General features: G+C 43.0%; 1 protein-coding gene across 5 annotated transcripts in view; it reads left to right on the plus strand.

Moving 5' to 3' along the window:
• Window positions 1-13,544, plus strand: part of LOC123812449 (putative ATP-dependent RNA helicase DDX11-like protein 8) — a 49,327-nt gene that overhangs the window by 13,617 nt on the left and 22,166 nt on the right. For all 5 annotated transcript variants that reach the window (XM_045829185.1, XM_045829186.1, XM_045829187.1 and 2 more), the window contains exons 3-4: window positions 12,853-13,101; window positions 13,172-13,228. In XM_045829185.1, the coding sequence (XP_045685141.1) occupies window positions 12,853-13,101; window positions 13,172-13,228 (306 nt within the window). The remainder of the gene's footprint in view (window positions 1-12,852; window positions 13,102-13,171; window positions 13,229-13,544) is intronic.

Genomic DNA, 13,544 nt, shown 5'->3' on the forward strand with positions numbered 1-13,544 from the left:
CACTTGTCCATGTCCATGGGTCATGCATACATGTTCTTTGGTTGGCTAATCTCTTCACCTTCTTTGAAAGAGTCCCCACCTCACAGCACCCCTCTTACAGCTGTCAGTCTGTTCCATGTTTCTATGCCTCATATCCTATTTTGCTTGTTACTTTATTTTGTTACTAGATTCCACGTGTAAGTGAAACCATGTGGTTTTTGGCTTTCACTGCCTGGCTTATTTCACTTAGCATAGTTGTCTTCAGGTCCATCCATGCTGTTGCAAAAGGTACAAGGTACTACTTTTTACTGCTGCGTAGCATTCCATTGTGTAAATGAACCAGAGCTTTTTTATCCACTCATCTACTGATGGGAAGTAAGGCTGCTTCCAGATCTTGGTGTCCTAAATAATGTTGCTATGAACATGGGGTGTATATATTCTTTCTGATTGGTGTTTCAGGATTCTTAAGATATGTTCCCAGAAGTGGAATTGCTAGGTCAAAAGGCAGTTCCATTTTTAATCTCTTGAGGAAATTCCATACTGTTTTCCACAGTGGCTGTACCAGGCTGCATTCCCACCAACAGTGCACTAGGGTTCCCTTTTCTGCACATCCTCACCAGCACTCGTTGGATGGTTTATCCATGATAGCCATTCTGACAGGCGTGAGGTGATATCTCATTTTGGTTTTAATTTGCATTTCCCTGGTGACTAGTGATGTTAAACATTTTTTCAAATGTCTATGTGCCATCTATATGTCTCTCTTGGAATAGTGTCTTCTCAGGTCCTTTGCCCATTTTTTAATTGGATTGTTTGTCTTTCTGATGTTGAGTTGTATAAGTTCTTACATATTGTGGAGATGAACCCTCATCTGATGTATCATTGACAAATATGTTCTCCTATACAGTGGGTTCCCTTTTCATTTTTTTCTTTTGTCTTTTTTAAGTATATTTTATTGATTGTGCTATTACAGTTGTCCCAGTTTCTTTCTGCCCTTTATTCCCCTCCTCCCTGCACCACCACTCCCCCACACCCACCATCCAGCATTCCCCCATGCCTTAGTTCATGTCTATGGGTTGTACATGTAAGTTCTTTGGCTTCTCCATTTCCTATACTATTCTTAACCTCCCCCTGTCTATTTTGCACCTACCATTTATGCTTCTTATTCCCTGTACCTTTTCATGCCTTTCTCTCCCTCCCCTTCCCCACTAATAACCCTCCATGTGGTCTCCATTTCTGTGATTCTGTTCCTGTTCGAGTTGTTTGCTTAGTTTTGGTTTTTGTTTTTTAGGTTCAGTTGTTGAGAATTGTGAATTTGTTATCATTTTACTGTTCACAGGTTTTGATCTTCTTCTATTTCTTAGATAAATCCCTTTAACCTTTCATATAATTAGGACTGGTTGATGATGAATTCCTTAAAGTTTACCTTATCTGGGAAGCATTTTATCTGCTCTTCCATTCTAAAGGAGAGCTTTGCTGGATAGAGTAATCTTGGATGAAGATTCTTGCCTTTCATGACTTGGAATACTTCTTTCCAGCCCCTTCTTCCCTGGAAGGTTTCTTTTGAGAAATCAGCTGGTAGTATTTTAGGAAGTCCTTTGTAGGTAACGCTGTCCTTTCCTCTCCCTACTTTTAAGGTTCTCTCCTTATCTTGCATCTTGGGTAATATGATTATGATGTGTCTTGGTGTGTGCTTCCTTGGGTCCAACTTCTCTGGGACTCTCTGAGCTTCCTGGCCTTCCTGGAAGTCTATTTCCTGTGCCAGATTGGTGAAGTTGTCCTTCATTATTTTTTGAAATAAATTTTCCACTTCTTGCTGTTCCTCTTCTCCTTCTGGCACCCGTACAATTCAGATGTTGGAGCATTTAAAGTTGTCCCAGAGGTTCCTCAGTCTCTCCTCATTTTCTTGAACTCTTGTTTCTTCATTCTGTTCCAGTTTGATGTTTATGTCTTCCTTTTGTTGCAAATTGTTGATTTGAGTCTTGGTTTCCTCCCCTTCACTGTTGGTTCCCTGTATATTTTCCTTTATTTGACTTTGTATAGCTTCATTTCTTCCTTTATTTTGCAACAGAACTCTGCCATTTTTGTGAGCATCCTGATTACCAGTGTTTTGAACTCTGCGTCAGATAGGTTGTCTTATCTTCTGTTCTTAGTTCTTTCTCTGGAGTTTTGATCTGTTCTTTCAGTTGGACCATATTTCTTTGTTTCCGCGGGCCTGTTACGTGGTAAGGGGTGCAGCCTTAGGTATTGGCCAAGGCAGGGCAACCTACTTTGCTGTGTTGTGGTGCTGTTTGTGGGGGAGGCATTGGAGAGGGAACAGTGACGCTTGCCTGACCCTTGCTCCACTCTCTGTCACTTCCCTTGTTTCCCACAAGTGGATTTTGCCCTTTCAGGTGCTGATTCACAGGTCGGTGGGTCTGTGTATGTCTTAGGACCCCCTGGGCCTCTCTAACAGACTCTGCTGCGAAACTGCGGGTTTCCCCCTCCACTGCAACCCCCACAGTTTTTACAGGCAGAGGTTTTGAGTCTTTTGTTTCTTGCACTGAAACCCTGGGAGTTGTGGTCTCTTGCACTCCCCAGAGACACTTGCTGGTTTCTCTGCACGTGATGTGGGGCCCTCCCATCAGCCAGCCCCACCTCACCTGTGTGCTCCACTGCCTTGCCTTGCCGTGCCATACGTCCTCTCTGCCCCATCTCCACCCTTCCCACCTGTCTGGATGAATGTTTCTTTGATTCCTTGGTTGTTGGAATTCCATGCAGTTTGATTTTCTGGCAGTTCTGGTTATGTTTTGTTTTTATATTGGTTGTTATCCTTCTTTTGGTTGTGCAAAGAAGTGAAGTGTGTCTTCTTACGCCTCCATCTGGGCTGGAACTTGTCATACTGATGATGGTTTCTTTAGCTATTGAGAAGCTTTCTAATTTGATATCCCATTGGTTTATTTTCTCCCTTGTTTCCCTTGCTCTGGGAGATATTTCAGCAAAAATATTGCTATGCAAGTTATCTGAAATTTTACTCACTATTTTCGCCTATGATTTTTATGGTATCATGACTTATAGTTAAGATGTTTATCCATTTTGAGTTTATTCTTTTGTATGGTGTAATTTGGTGGTGTAGTTTCATCTTTTTGCATGAACCAGTTCAGTTTATGAAACACCATTTATTGACCATTTATTGACTAGGCTGCCTTTACTCCACTGTATGCTCTCATCTCCTTCGTCAAATATTAACTAATTGTATTTTTGCGCTTTCTGTTCTGTTCCATTCATCTATATACCTGTTTCTCATGCCACTACTAGGCTGTTTTGATTATAGTGGCTTAGAGAATAGTTTGATATCGGGTATTGTGAAGCCTCCAAGTTTGTTCTTTCTTACAATTGCTAAGGCTATTTAGAGTCTATTTCGGTTTCATATAAAGTTTTGAAATATTCGTTCCAGCTCTGTGAAATATGCCATTGGTATTTTAATGGGAATTTCATTGAATGTATAGATTGCTTTGGGGAGTATGGACATTTTAATGATGTTAATTCTTTCAATCCACTAGCATGGAATATTCGCTTCCACTGATTTGTATCTTCCTCAGTTTCTTTGTCCAGTGTCTTGCAGTTTTCTGAGTACAGATTTTTATCTCCTTGGTTAAATTTATTCCTAGTTCCCTTAACTTGTTTTTGTTGTGATGGTGGTAGTAAATGGGATTGTTTTCTTTTTCATTGAATTTTATTTCGTTAAGATTTTATTTATTTATTTTTAGAGAGGGAAAGGGAGGGAGAAAGAGAGGAAGAGAAACTTCCAATTTGTGCTTAACCTCTTGCGCACCCCACTACTGGGGGCTTGGCCTGCAACCCCGGCGTGTGCCCTAGACTGGGAATCGAACCAGTGAACCTTTGATTTGCAGGCCAGCACTCAGTCCACAGAGCCATACCAGCCAGAGCGGGATTGTTTTCTTAATTTATCTTTCTGATAGTTCACTATTGATATATAAAAATGTCATTGATTTTTGAGTATTGATTTTGTATACTGCTACCTAACAAATTCATTAGGTCTGATAATTTTTTGGTAGAGTCTACAGGGTTTTCTATGCACCATATCATGTCATCTGCAAATAACGATAGTTTTACTTCCTCCTTTCCAACGTGGATGCCTTTTATTTGTTCTTGTCTGATTGCTGTGCTAGGACTTCCAATACTGTGTTGAATAAAAGTGGTGAAAGTGGACATCCATATCTTGTTCCTGATTATAAGGGAAACACTTCTCATTTTTGCCCATTGAGTGTGCTGTTGGCTATAGGTTGTTCATACATGGCCTTTATTATGTTGAGGTATGGTCCCTCTACTCCCACTTTGCTGAGTGTTCTTATCATAAATCAGTGCTGGATTTTATCCATCTTTGGATCTATTGATATGATTATGTGATTTTGTATCTTTCATATTTTTAATGTGATATATCATGTTTATTCATTTGCAAATATTATACCAACCTTGCACCCCAGGATAAATCCCACCTGATCATGGTGTATGATTTTTTTTTCTTAATGTGTTGCTGTATCCAGTTTGCTGATATTTTCTTGAGGATTTCAGCATCTGTGTTCATCAGGGCTATTGGCCTGTAATTTTCTTTGTTGTGTCTTTATCTGGCTTTGGAATTAGGATAATACTGGCTTTGAAAAAGATCTTGGAAGTCTTTCCCCCTCTTGAATTCTTTGGAATAGTTTGAGAAGGATAGGTGTTAGTATATATTTTTTGAATGGTTGGTAAAATTCACTTGTGAAGTCATCCAGTCTAGGACATTTGTTTGCTAGGAGTTTTTAGATTAGTGCTTCAATTTCATCAGTTGTTATTAGTCTCTTCAGGTTTTCTGCTTCTTCCTGATTCAGTTTTGGAAAATTGTATGCTTCTAGAAATGTATCCATTTTGCCCAGCTTGTCCAAATTCTTGGCACACAGTTGTTCATAGTGTTTTCTTACAATCCTTTGTATCCCTGTGATACCAATTGTCACTTATCCTCTTTCATTGTTAATTTTATATGTTTGGGTCCTCTCTCTTTTTTTCTTGATGAGTCTGGTTAAAGGTTTGTCAATTTTGTTGATCTTTTCAAAGAACCAGTGCTGAGTTCATTGATCTTTCAAATTGTTTTTTAAGTCTCTGTGTCATTTATTTTCACTCTGATCTTAATCATTTTCGCTCTGATCTTGATTATTTCCTTCCTTCCACTCAGTCTGGGCTTTGTTTGTTGTTGTTTTACTAGGTGTTCTAGGTGTGGGATTAGATTGTTTATTTAAGGTTTTTCTTGCTTCTTGAAGTAGGCCTGTAATGCTATGAACTTCCATCTCAGGACTGCCATCTCTTTGTCCCATAGATTTGGGGTGCTTGTATGTTCATTTTCATTGTTTCCAGGTAATTTTTGATTTCTTGCTTGATGTCATTGACAACCGATTCATTATTTAATAACATGTGATTTAGCCTCCATGAATTTGAATGTTTTTGAGTTTTTTTAAGTGAAGTTGATTTCTAGTTTCATGCCATTGTGATCCAAGGAAATGCTTGATATGATTTCAGACCTCTTGAATTTGTTAAGGTTTATTTTGTGTCCTAATATGTGATGTATCTTTGAGAATGATGCATGTGCACTTGAGAAGAATGTGTATTCTGCTGCTTTGGGATGGAATGTTCTGTAAATATCATTTAAACCCATTCAATCGAGTGTGTCGATAAAGGCTGCTGTTTTCTTGTTGATTATTTTGTCTGGAAGATCTATACAATGATGACAGTGGGGTCTTAAAATCTCCTACTGTGACTGTCTTGCTGTCGATCTCTTCCTTAAATTCCACCAAGATTTTCTTTATATATTTAGGTTCTTCTATACTGGGTACATATAGTTTACAAGAGTTATGTCCTCTTCTTGCATCAACCCCTTTAGTATTATGTAGTGACTTTTCTGTCTTTTGTCATGGCCTTTATTTTGAAGTCTTTTTTTTTTTCAGATATAAGTATTGCCACCCCAACTTTTTTTTCTTTCTGCATGATGTATCTGTTTCCCATCGCTTCATTTTCAGCCTGTGCAAAAATTTTGTTCTGTGGTGTGCCTCTTATAGACAGCATCTCTGTGGGTCATGCTTTCTTATCCATTAAGCTATCTTATGTCTTTTGATTGGAGTATTTAATCCATTTACAGTTAATGTTATTACTGATAGGTACTTATTCACTGTCATTTTTTATCTTTGTACCTATTTCCTCTCTCTAGTTCTTGAAGCAGTTTCTTTCACATTTCTTGCAATGCTGGTTTGGTGGTCATGAACTCCTTCAGGTTTTTTGTGTGTTTTTTTTGGTCTGGGAAACTTTATTTCACCTTCAATTTTAAATAATAGCTTTGCTGAGCAGAGGAGTCTTGCTTGTAGGTCCTTGTTGTCTTTACTTTGAGTACTTCATGGCAGTCCCTTCTGGCCTATAATGTTTCTGTTGAGAAATCAGCTGACAGCCTTCTGGGAGCTTCGTTGTAGGTAACTTTCTTTCTTGCTGCATTTAGATTCTCTCTTTGTCTTTCAGCTTTGCCATTTGAATTATGATGGGTCTCATTGTGGGTCTCTTTGGGTCCATCCTGAATGGGATTCTCTGTGCTTTCTGAAGTTGTACAACTTTTTCCTTCACCAGGCTGGGAAGTTTCCTGTCTTTATTTCCTCAAACAGGTTTTCTGTCCCTCGCTCACTTTCTTCTCCTTCTGGTACCTGTATTATGTGGATAGTGTTATGTTTCACGTTGTCTCCCAGTCGCCTTAAACTATCCTTGTTCTTTTTAATTCTGTTTGTTGTTGTTGCTCTTATTGGGTAGTTTATCCACCTTGTCTTCCAAATTGCTAATTTGGTCCTCTACTTCATTTAGCCTACTTTTAATTCTTCCCAGTGTAGTTTTCATTTCAGATATTGTAGTCTTCCTTTCTGACTGTTTCTTATGTGGGTTTTCCATGTCCTTTTCCATGCTGATGTCATTCTCACTAAGTCCTTGTAGTTTCCATAAAGTTCCGTGTAATTCTAAATTCCTTTGGCACCTTGAGTAACCATTACTTTGAACTCTGTGTCTGATAAATTGCTTGCCTCCATTTCATTTCATTGTTTTTCTAAAGATTTCTCTTTTCCTTCCTTTGGAGATTGTTTCTTTGTCTTTCCTTGTGTTTGTTTCTATGTGTTAGATCTACTTTGACTCCCAGTCTTCATGGGCTGGCCTTCAGTGGCAGGAGCCCTGCATGACGCAGTGTGCAGTGTCCTAGATCTCCTGCGCTGGATGCTCTAGGACTGTCCCTTGTGAGGGTTATGTGAGCTCTCCTGCTGTAACTGGGTCTTGATTGCGGTTGGCCTGTTTGTGGGTGGTATCTCCCCTCTGGCTGGCTGATTTAGAGGCTCACCCACAACAGTGTCTTGCAAGTTGTTGTACAGGTGCTAATGGAACAAAACAAAAATCCCCAAATCCCCAACAATAATAGCAAAAGCAACAAGGAGAAAAAAATAAGAAAAAATAGTAAAAGAGAAAGAGAATATGAGAAGACAAAAGAAAGAAGAAAGATTACAAGAGGAAAGAAGAAAGAGAAACAATAAGATTAAGAAATAGCAAAACTGAGAAAAGAACAGGGAAAAAGAAAAACTAAGAAGAGGAAAAGATAGAGGAAGAGAAAAGCAGAATAAAATAAGAGATGGGAAAAGAGAAAGAGAAAAAATAATAAAGCTTTGAAAAAGAAAAAATAATGAAAAAGAACAAAGTAGAATTCGTCTCAGCTGAGCTTAGTGCCTGCCTGCTGGGATATCTCTTCGGATACAGCTCTGATGTCTGAAACTGGTGCAAGCCAATGTCAGATGCTGTCCATGTGAGTCCCTCAAGAACTTGTTTGAAGCTGCAGGTGATCCACAGTTTGTGGCTGCCTCTAATAGTCTCGCGTGCCCATGGGAGGGGCCAAGCTGTGCTCCAAAGCCAGCTTTTACCAGCACAGGGCCCACGGGTGGGTGAGCAAATGTGCCAAGACACCTTAGGATCTGTCTGCCTCATCTCTGCCTGCCAGCCGGCTGTCAACCATAGTCACTGAAATGGCTGTTTCTGAAAGGGCTTCTGGCAGAATCAGGGGACGGGACTCCTGGATCTCCCATAAGTCTGGGAGATACCCTACAGACTTCGGGGAAGATGGTGAGCTGTTCTGGATTACCTCCCTGAACTCAGGAGGGTGGAGCCTGTAGTAGGCAGGTGGGTGGGGCCTCTGGAGCCTAGAGTTTGGGTCTGCGGGTGGTTCTCTTGGCTCTCTAGTGAGGGGGAGCACCAGTCTGGTTCTTGGGAAAGTATAGGGAATGGCCATGCCCCAAAGCTAGACTCTGACACCCTCTGAGTCTGCATATGTTGCTGTCTCTTCAGCAAATTTAAGATGCATGTTTTGCGAGCAGCATTCCAGAGGTTGGGACAAGCAGTATCCCAGAGGGTGCAGTAATTGCTTTTCCCCCAGCTGATTGTCCTGGGAAGGGCTTGCTCTTCTCAAGAAAAATGACTGCTGTGATGGGGGGATGACCCTGCACAGGGATTCTAGCAGCCCCTCCCCCACGACTCCCCCAGTGCCTCCCACTCCAGACTCACCTCAGGTGACTGCAGTTCCCACTGCCCTCCCTTCACTGAAGCCCAGGGTGAATGGTACAGACAAAAAACTTATGCTGTGGCCCTCAAGAAAAATGGCTTTATCTCCAGTAGGCTCAGTCTCCACCCGGCGGATAGAGCCCCACCACCCTTCAGCGCTGGTTGCTACATGGGCAGCTGATCCGGCTGACACTCAGTGCCAGGCAGTGCAGCCTGGGGTGCAGGCTTCAGTCCTCTCAGCGGGAAGCTCCCGCAGCCGTGCTGTCCCTCTGTAACCTTGGCCTGCCGCCTGTAGGAGCAGGCCAGCCCCTTCGTGACCCTACCCTTCCTACCAGTCTGGAGGTGGTTTCTGCCCACCCTTGGTTAAAAGTCACTTCAGATCATCTTCACTTGGTAATTTCAGGTGGCTGTTCCCCTCTTTAGATCTATTTCCAGATTGGTTCTGGGAGGAGGTGCCATCTTGTGACTCCCTCTAACTATTCTTTGAAAGAATTTCAGTTCCTCCCTCTGTTTTCAGTGCCATGTCTTGGTCCTGCTGCTTTCTGGGCATTCCCGAGGGGAGCCTGGGGAGATCTCTGTTGGCACCTGGGCTCAGTGTCCCGTACTCTGCTCAGTCAGTCCGTGTCACTGCTTTCCTTCTCTCCTAAATCTCGTTACTGTGCCTTCTTCCACTTTCTGTGTTTTAGGGCGTGTAAGCCTCTTTGATTCCTTTGGTGTAATTCTAGTGCCTGTCAGAAAAGGACATAGAAGAGCACATGTTCATTCCACCTTCTTTTACCTGAAAGTCCCCCTCCACCCTCTCAGGTCTTCCCGCCTCAGCCCCTTGCCCATTCCGGGCATCCTCTTCCTCTGCTCAGCCCTTTATGTTGATGCTCTCGGTTCTGTGGCCTTGTCAGCGTGTGGTGTTGCAGTGACCTTCACATCACACCCCTGATAGAGCTCCTCTCCTGCCCTTGTGCCCCAGCACCTGCAGGGGGTGCCATCCTGTTACAGGCTGTGCCTCACGTGCTTGTCCTCTGCCTCAGGTGCCCGGTTCCCCTCTTTAGCTGCCTGATCATGCCTGTTTCCCTTTCAGAATCACGTTTTGAAGAGTTTCATGAGTGCACCACATCGAGTCGACCTGTGGCCTTTGTGCCTGCTATGCTTTGTGTAGCACTGAAATTCCGGGATTTCTGAAACCTGGATTCCATGTCCTGCAGGGGTTCATGAAGCCCTTCTAATCATATGTTTACGTTTGTGCTTGTGGGCACTTAGGAGGGAGGTCTGTATTGCGGGCAAGGAGCCCAGTGCTTGCTACAATGTAGGTGTTTAGAATGAATGAATTGATTTGTCTCTCCATAAATTTGAATTGTATTGTATTAACAGAATCCCCAGGAAATAACATTGCACAAAGCTAGGAATACTTTGGGTACGTTATTAATTTTATTTCATAACTGAGGTGAGCATTTGGTTATGTATCCTTTGAATATTTTGCACTGTGTAATCTTTGTGGCCTTATTACAGAGTAAAGACCTAGAGGGCTTTAGTGATCTTTTTTCTTGGTGTTAGAGTGTACCCCCCATTGTTTCTGGAAGGTAACCTAGACCATCCCCTCAGAAAATTCCTCAGCTTGCTCTCAAGAGGAGGAGGCTGGCTCTCTAACAAGGCATCTGTCCCTGGGCCGTTTTTATGGCCCTTGCTCCTACTCTGAGGTCGGTGACAGCTGTAACCGATGGCTCCCCACCCCCCAGACCCCACAGAATGGCTGCCCCCGGTTCTCTTGGGGACCGCCCTCTGCAAGTCTTTGCCACCCTGGTTTGTCAAAAACTAAGAAATGGAACAGATGGGGCTTTTCCAAAGACATGTGAGCCATCTATTCTTCAGGAGTATCAGTCTGTCACAGGGCCTTCTGAGAATCTGATGATAGCTAATAGATCCTGATCTAAGTTAATAGTAATTTTAGTACTACTCACTAGCAAAAAGAGAGAGAGGCAGACTCCAATTGCTCACTTCTCCCAGGCATTCTTCTAATCCGGGTGTAGGTATTATTCTTTAATGTGTATTAACTTACTTAATGCTTGCAGCAACTCTGAGGAAAGTCCTCCTATTATTCCCACTTTGCATTTGTAGGAAGAAACTGAGAGAGGTTAGTTTACGGTCACAGAACTGGTAAGTGGAGGAGCCAGCATTTGGCCCAGGTTCCCTGGCTGTGGAATCTGAAGCTTTATCCAGTGTTCTCTGCCACTTCCCCCAGCTCTGGAAACACGAGCATTTCACCGACAGTTCACTCAAGCCCGAACTAAGATCAACCCTGGGTGAAGCAGGCTTGGGGAGCTGATGGCTGGGACCTTAAGGTGTTGGCCCCACCTGAGACTCATCTCAAATGAACTGCCCTTTGGACACCAGAAGAGGCAGCTTTTCCAGACTAACTCCAGAAGGACTGTGTTAGTCTGTTCGTGCTGCTGTAACAAATCCCCCAAACCTGAGGGGCTTAAACAACAGAAATGTATTCTCTCCCAGTTCTGGAGGCCAGCAGTCTGAAATCAAGATGTTGACAGGGTTGGTTCTTTCTGAGGGCAACACGAGAAGGAGATGCTCAGGCCTGTGTCCTTGACTTATGGATGTCTGTCTTCTCTCTGTCAGTCACCTTCCTTCCATGCAAGACTCTGTGTCCAGATTTCCCCTTTTTTTATGACGTCTAGCTTCCAACTGTAGAAAAGATAAGAACCATTGTCCGGGCTGTCTATGGGGCCAGAGTTATCGACCTCTGTACTGGGGCACAAACCAGAATGGATCGTTACATGTTACAGGGTTTTAGAAGTTTGCCCATCTGCATGCCAGTGACCCACCTTTCTCTTTCTCTGCATCCTGGCAAGAATGGTGTACCCCGGGATTTCATTTTACCCATTAGTGATGTCCAGGCCGGCACAGGCTCTGGGCTCGTGAGCGCCATGCCGGATTGCCCACGCAGCCCTGCGTTTACAGCAGAGGCCTTGGTATGGAGATAGAGCAGGTGAAAGGTTGTTCTAACAACCTGAACAAGGCTTTCCCAGGACCCAGTTCGGTCTCCTGAACCTCAAACTACTCCCTGCCTTTTGGCCTCAGTTAGAGAAGAAAGTGACTTTGAAGTGTACTTGTTACGAAGTGCCAGAGAAATGGTGGTCGCAGCCGAGGGACCTCCACCAAGTTTTTAAGGAACTAATTTATTTTCGGTTTCTGCAGAGTTTACATTGTTCCCCATTGCTTACACTTGAGAATGTTTATTTTATGGGGACGGTACAATCGAAGCAAATGAACTAAAAGGTAACATTTTCCCAAAAAAAAAAAAACAATTTCCCCTTTTTTAAAAATTTTTTTTTAATTATTTCATTTGTTAAACACACACACATACACATTTTCACTGTAAGGATCCAGGTAGCTTTTTGTTTTAAAAAAAATATATTTTATTTATTTATATTTAGAGAAGGAAAGGAGGGAGAAAGAGACACAGAGAAACATCAATGTGTGGTTGCTAGGGGTCATGGCCTGCAACCCAGACATGTACTCTGGCTGGGAATCGAACCTGCGACACTTTGGTTTGCAGCCCGCGCTCAATCCACTGAGCTACACCAGCCAGGGCCACAATTTCCCCTTTTTATGAGGACACCAGTCATTCTGGATTCGGGTCCTTCTCGTCTAACTGACTATATCGGCTCTGACCCTGCTTCCAAATAAGGCCACATTCTGAGACATGGGGAGTTGGAAGTATGAGATATGAATTTCGGATAGACACGATTCAACCTATAACACAGACCTACTGGGAAAATTCTGGTCTTGAAATCAAGAGCCGTGTTCATCACAGTCATTGGTTTGCGTTAACAGAGTTCTGAGCGCCGGAACTCCCGGGACTGCTCACTTTCTGCACACTGGCTGCTTCAAAGGGCCAGTCAAGGTGGCTCCTCCTCAGCACGTGGGTTTTCTTGGCCTTGATTCTTTTGGGGGCTGTTTATCTAATTTCTCACCTTCTTCTGATTATGTTAACTTGCAGAAGTTGTATGTCACCTGATGAGTCACTTTAAATTGTTTTAGGAATTGTGAGCTGTATAATTAAACAAAGAACTTCATTTTTATTTCTCCTTTGGTCCTACTTTTCCTGGCTATTCTCTTGGCTAATTTCCTTCCTTTCCTTCCCCAGGCTGGTCTTAGAGCACCCTCTAATATTTAAAGTCAGACCTTCCTTGAAGCTTTAGTAGAATGGACAAGGTCCTTTGGGGAAGCTTTGCGTTTGTTCTGTTTCTGAAAACATTTATTTTCCCGTAGGGAAAATCCTTAAGTCTTATTTGTGGGGCTCTTACCTGGCTCCGTGACTTTGAACAAAAGAAACACCGAGCAGAGGCGCGACTGCTTGAAACTGGAGCTGCCCCCTTAAGTGATGGGAAGCACCGGCCCCCATTTATTTCATCCTCTTGTCAAGAGCCACCAGACACCCTGAGGCCTGCTGGGGAACCTGACTGGGTTACGCAGTTTGTGCAGAAGAAAGAAGAAAGGGACCTGGTGCATCAACTGAAGGTGAGATCCAGGACAATGGGAAGTGGGAGCAAGGTAGGAAACAGGACTGCAGTGGTTATTTTGGACTTAGATACCATGTGTTCTTTGCCTTTGCAGTGCCTCTCAGCTCTCCTGGCAACTTTCTTGGGTCAGTGGGGTTGCGCCCTTGCTGTCTTTTTTAAGCTGATGTCAACAGCTTAACACAGCTGTGTCTAGACAAGGGACTGGCCATTCCCATTCCTTACCACCTGGGAAAGGATCCTTCCTCACTGTTGCCATTGGACACAGGGTTTTGTGGCTACTAACTCAAGTAAGGAATGCATTTGATTGAGAGTGTGTGGCTTTGGAGGGAGTATACAGACTTCCCGCAGTGAGCAGTGATCCTGGAATTTGGCCAAGTTCAGAGTCTGGTGAGGAGTGCTGGCCAAGGGAGGCAGACTATTCTGTGTGAAGAGGCACTAAGC

This window comes from Phyllostomus hastatus, unplaced genomic scaffold, assembly GCF_019186645.2.
Source record: "Phyllostomus hastatus isolate PE091 unplaced genomic scaffold, TTU_PhHast_1.1 phas_scaffold_93, whole genome shotgun sequence".
In the NCBI taxonomy this organism is placed as follows: Eukaryota; Metazoa; Chordata; class Mammalia; order Chiroptera; family Phyllostomidae; genus Phyllostomus; species Phyllostomus hastatus.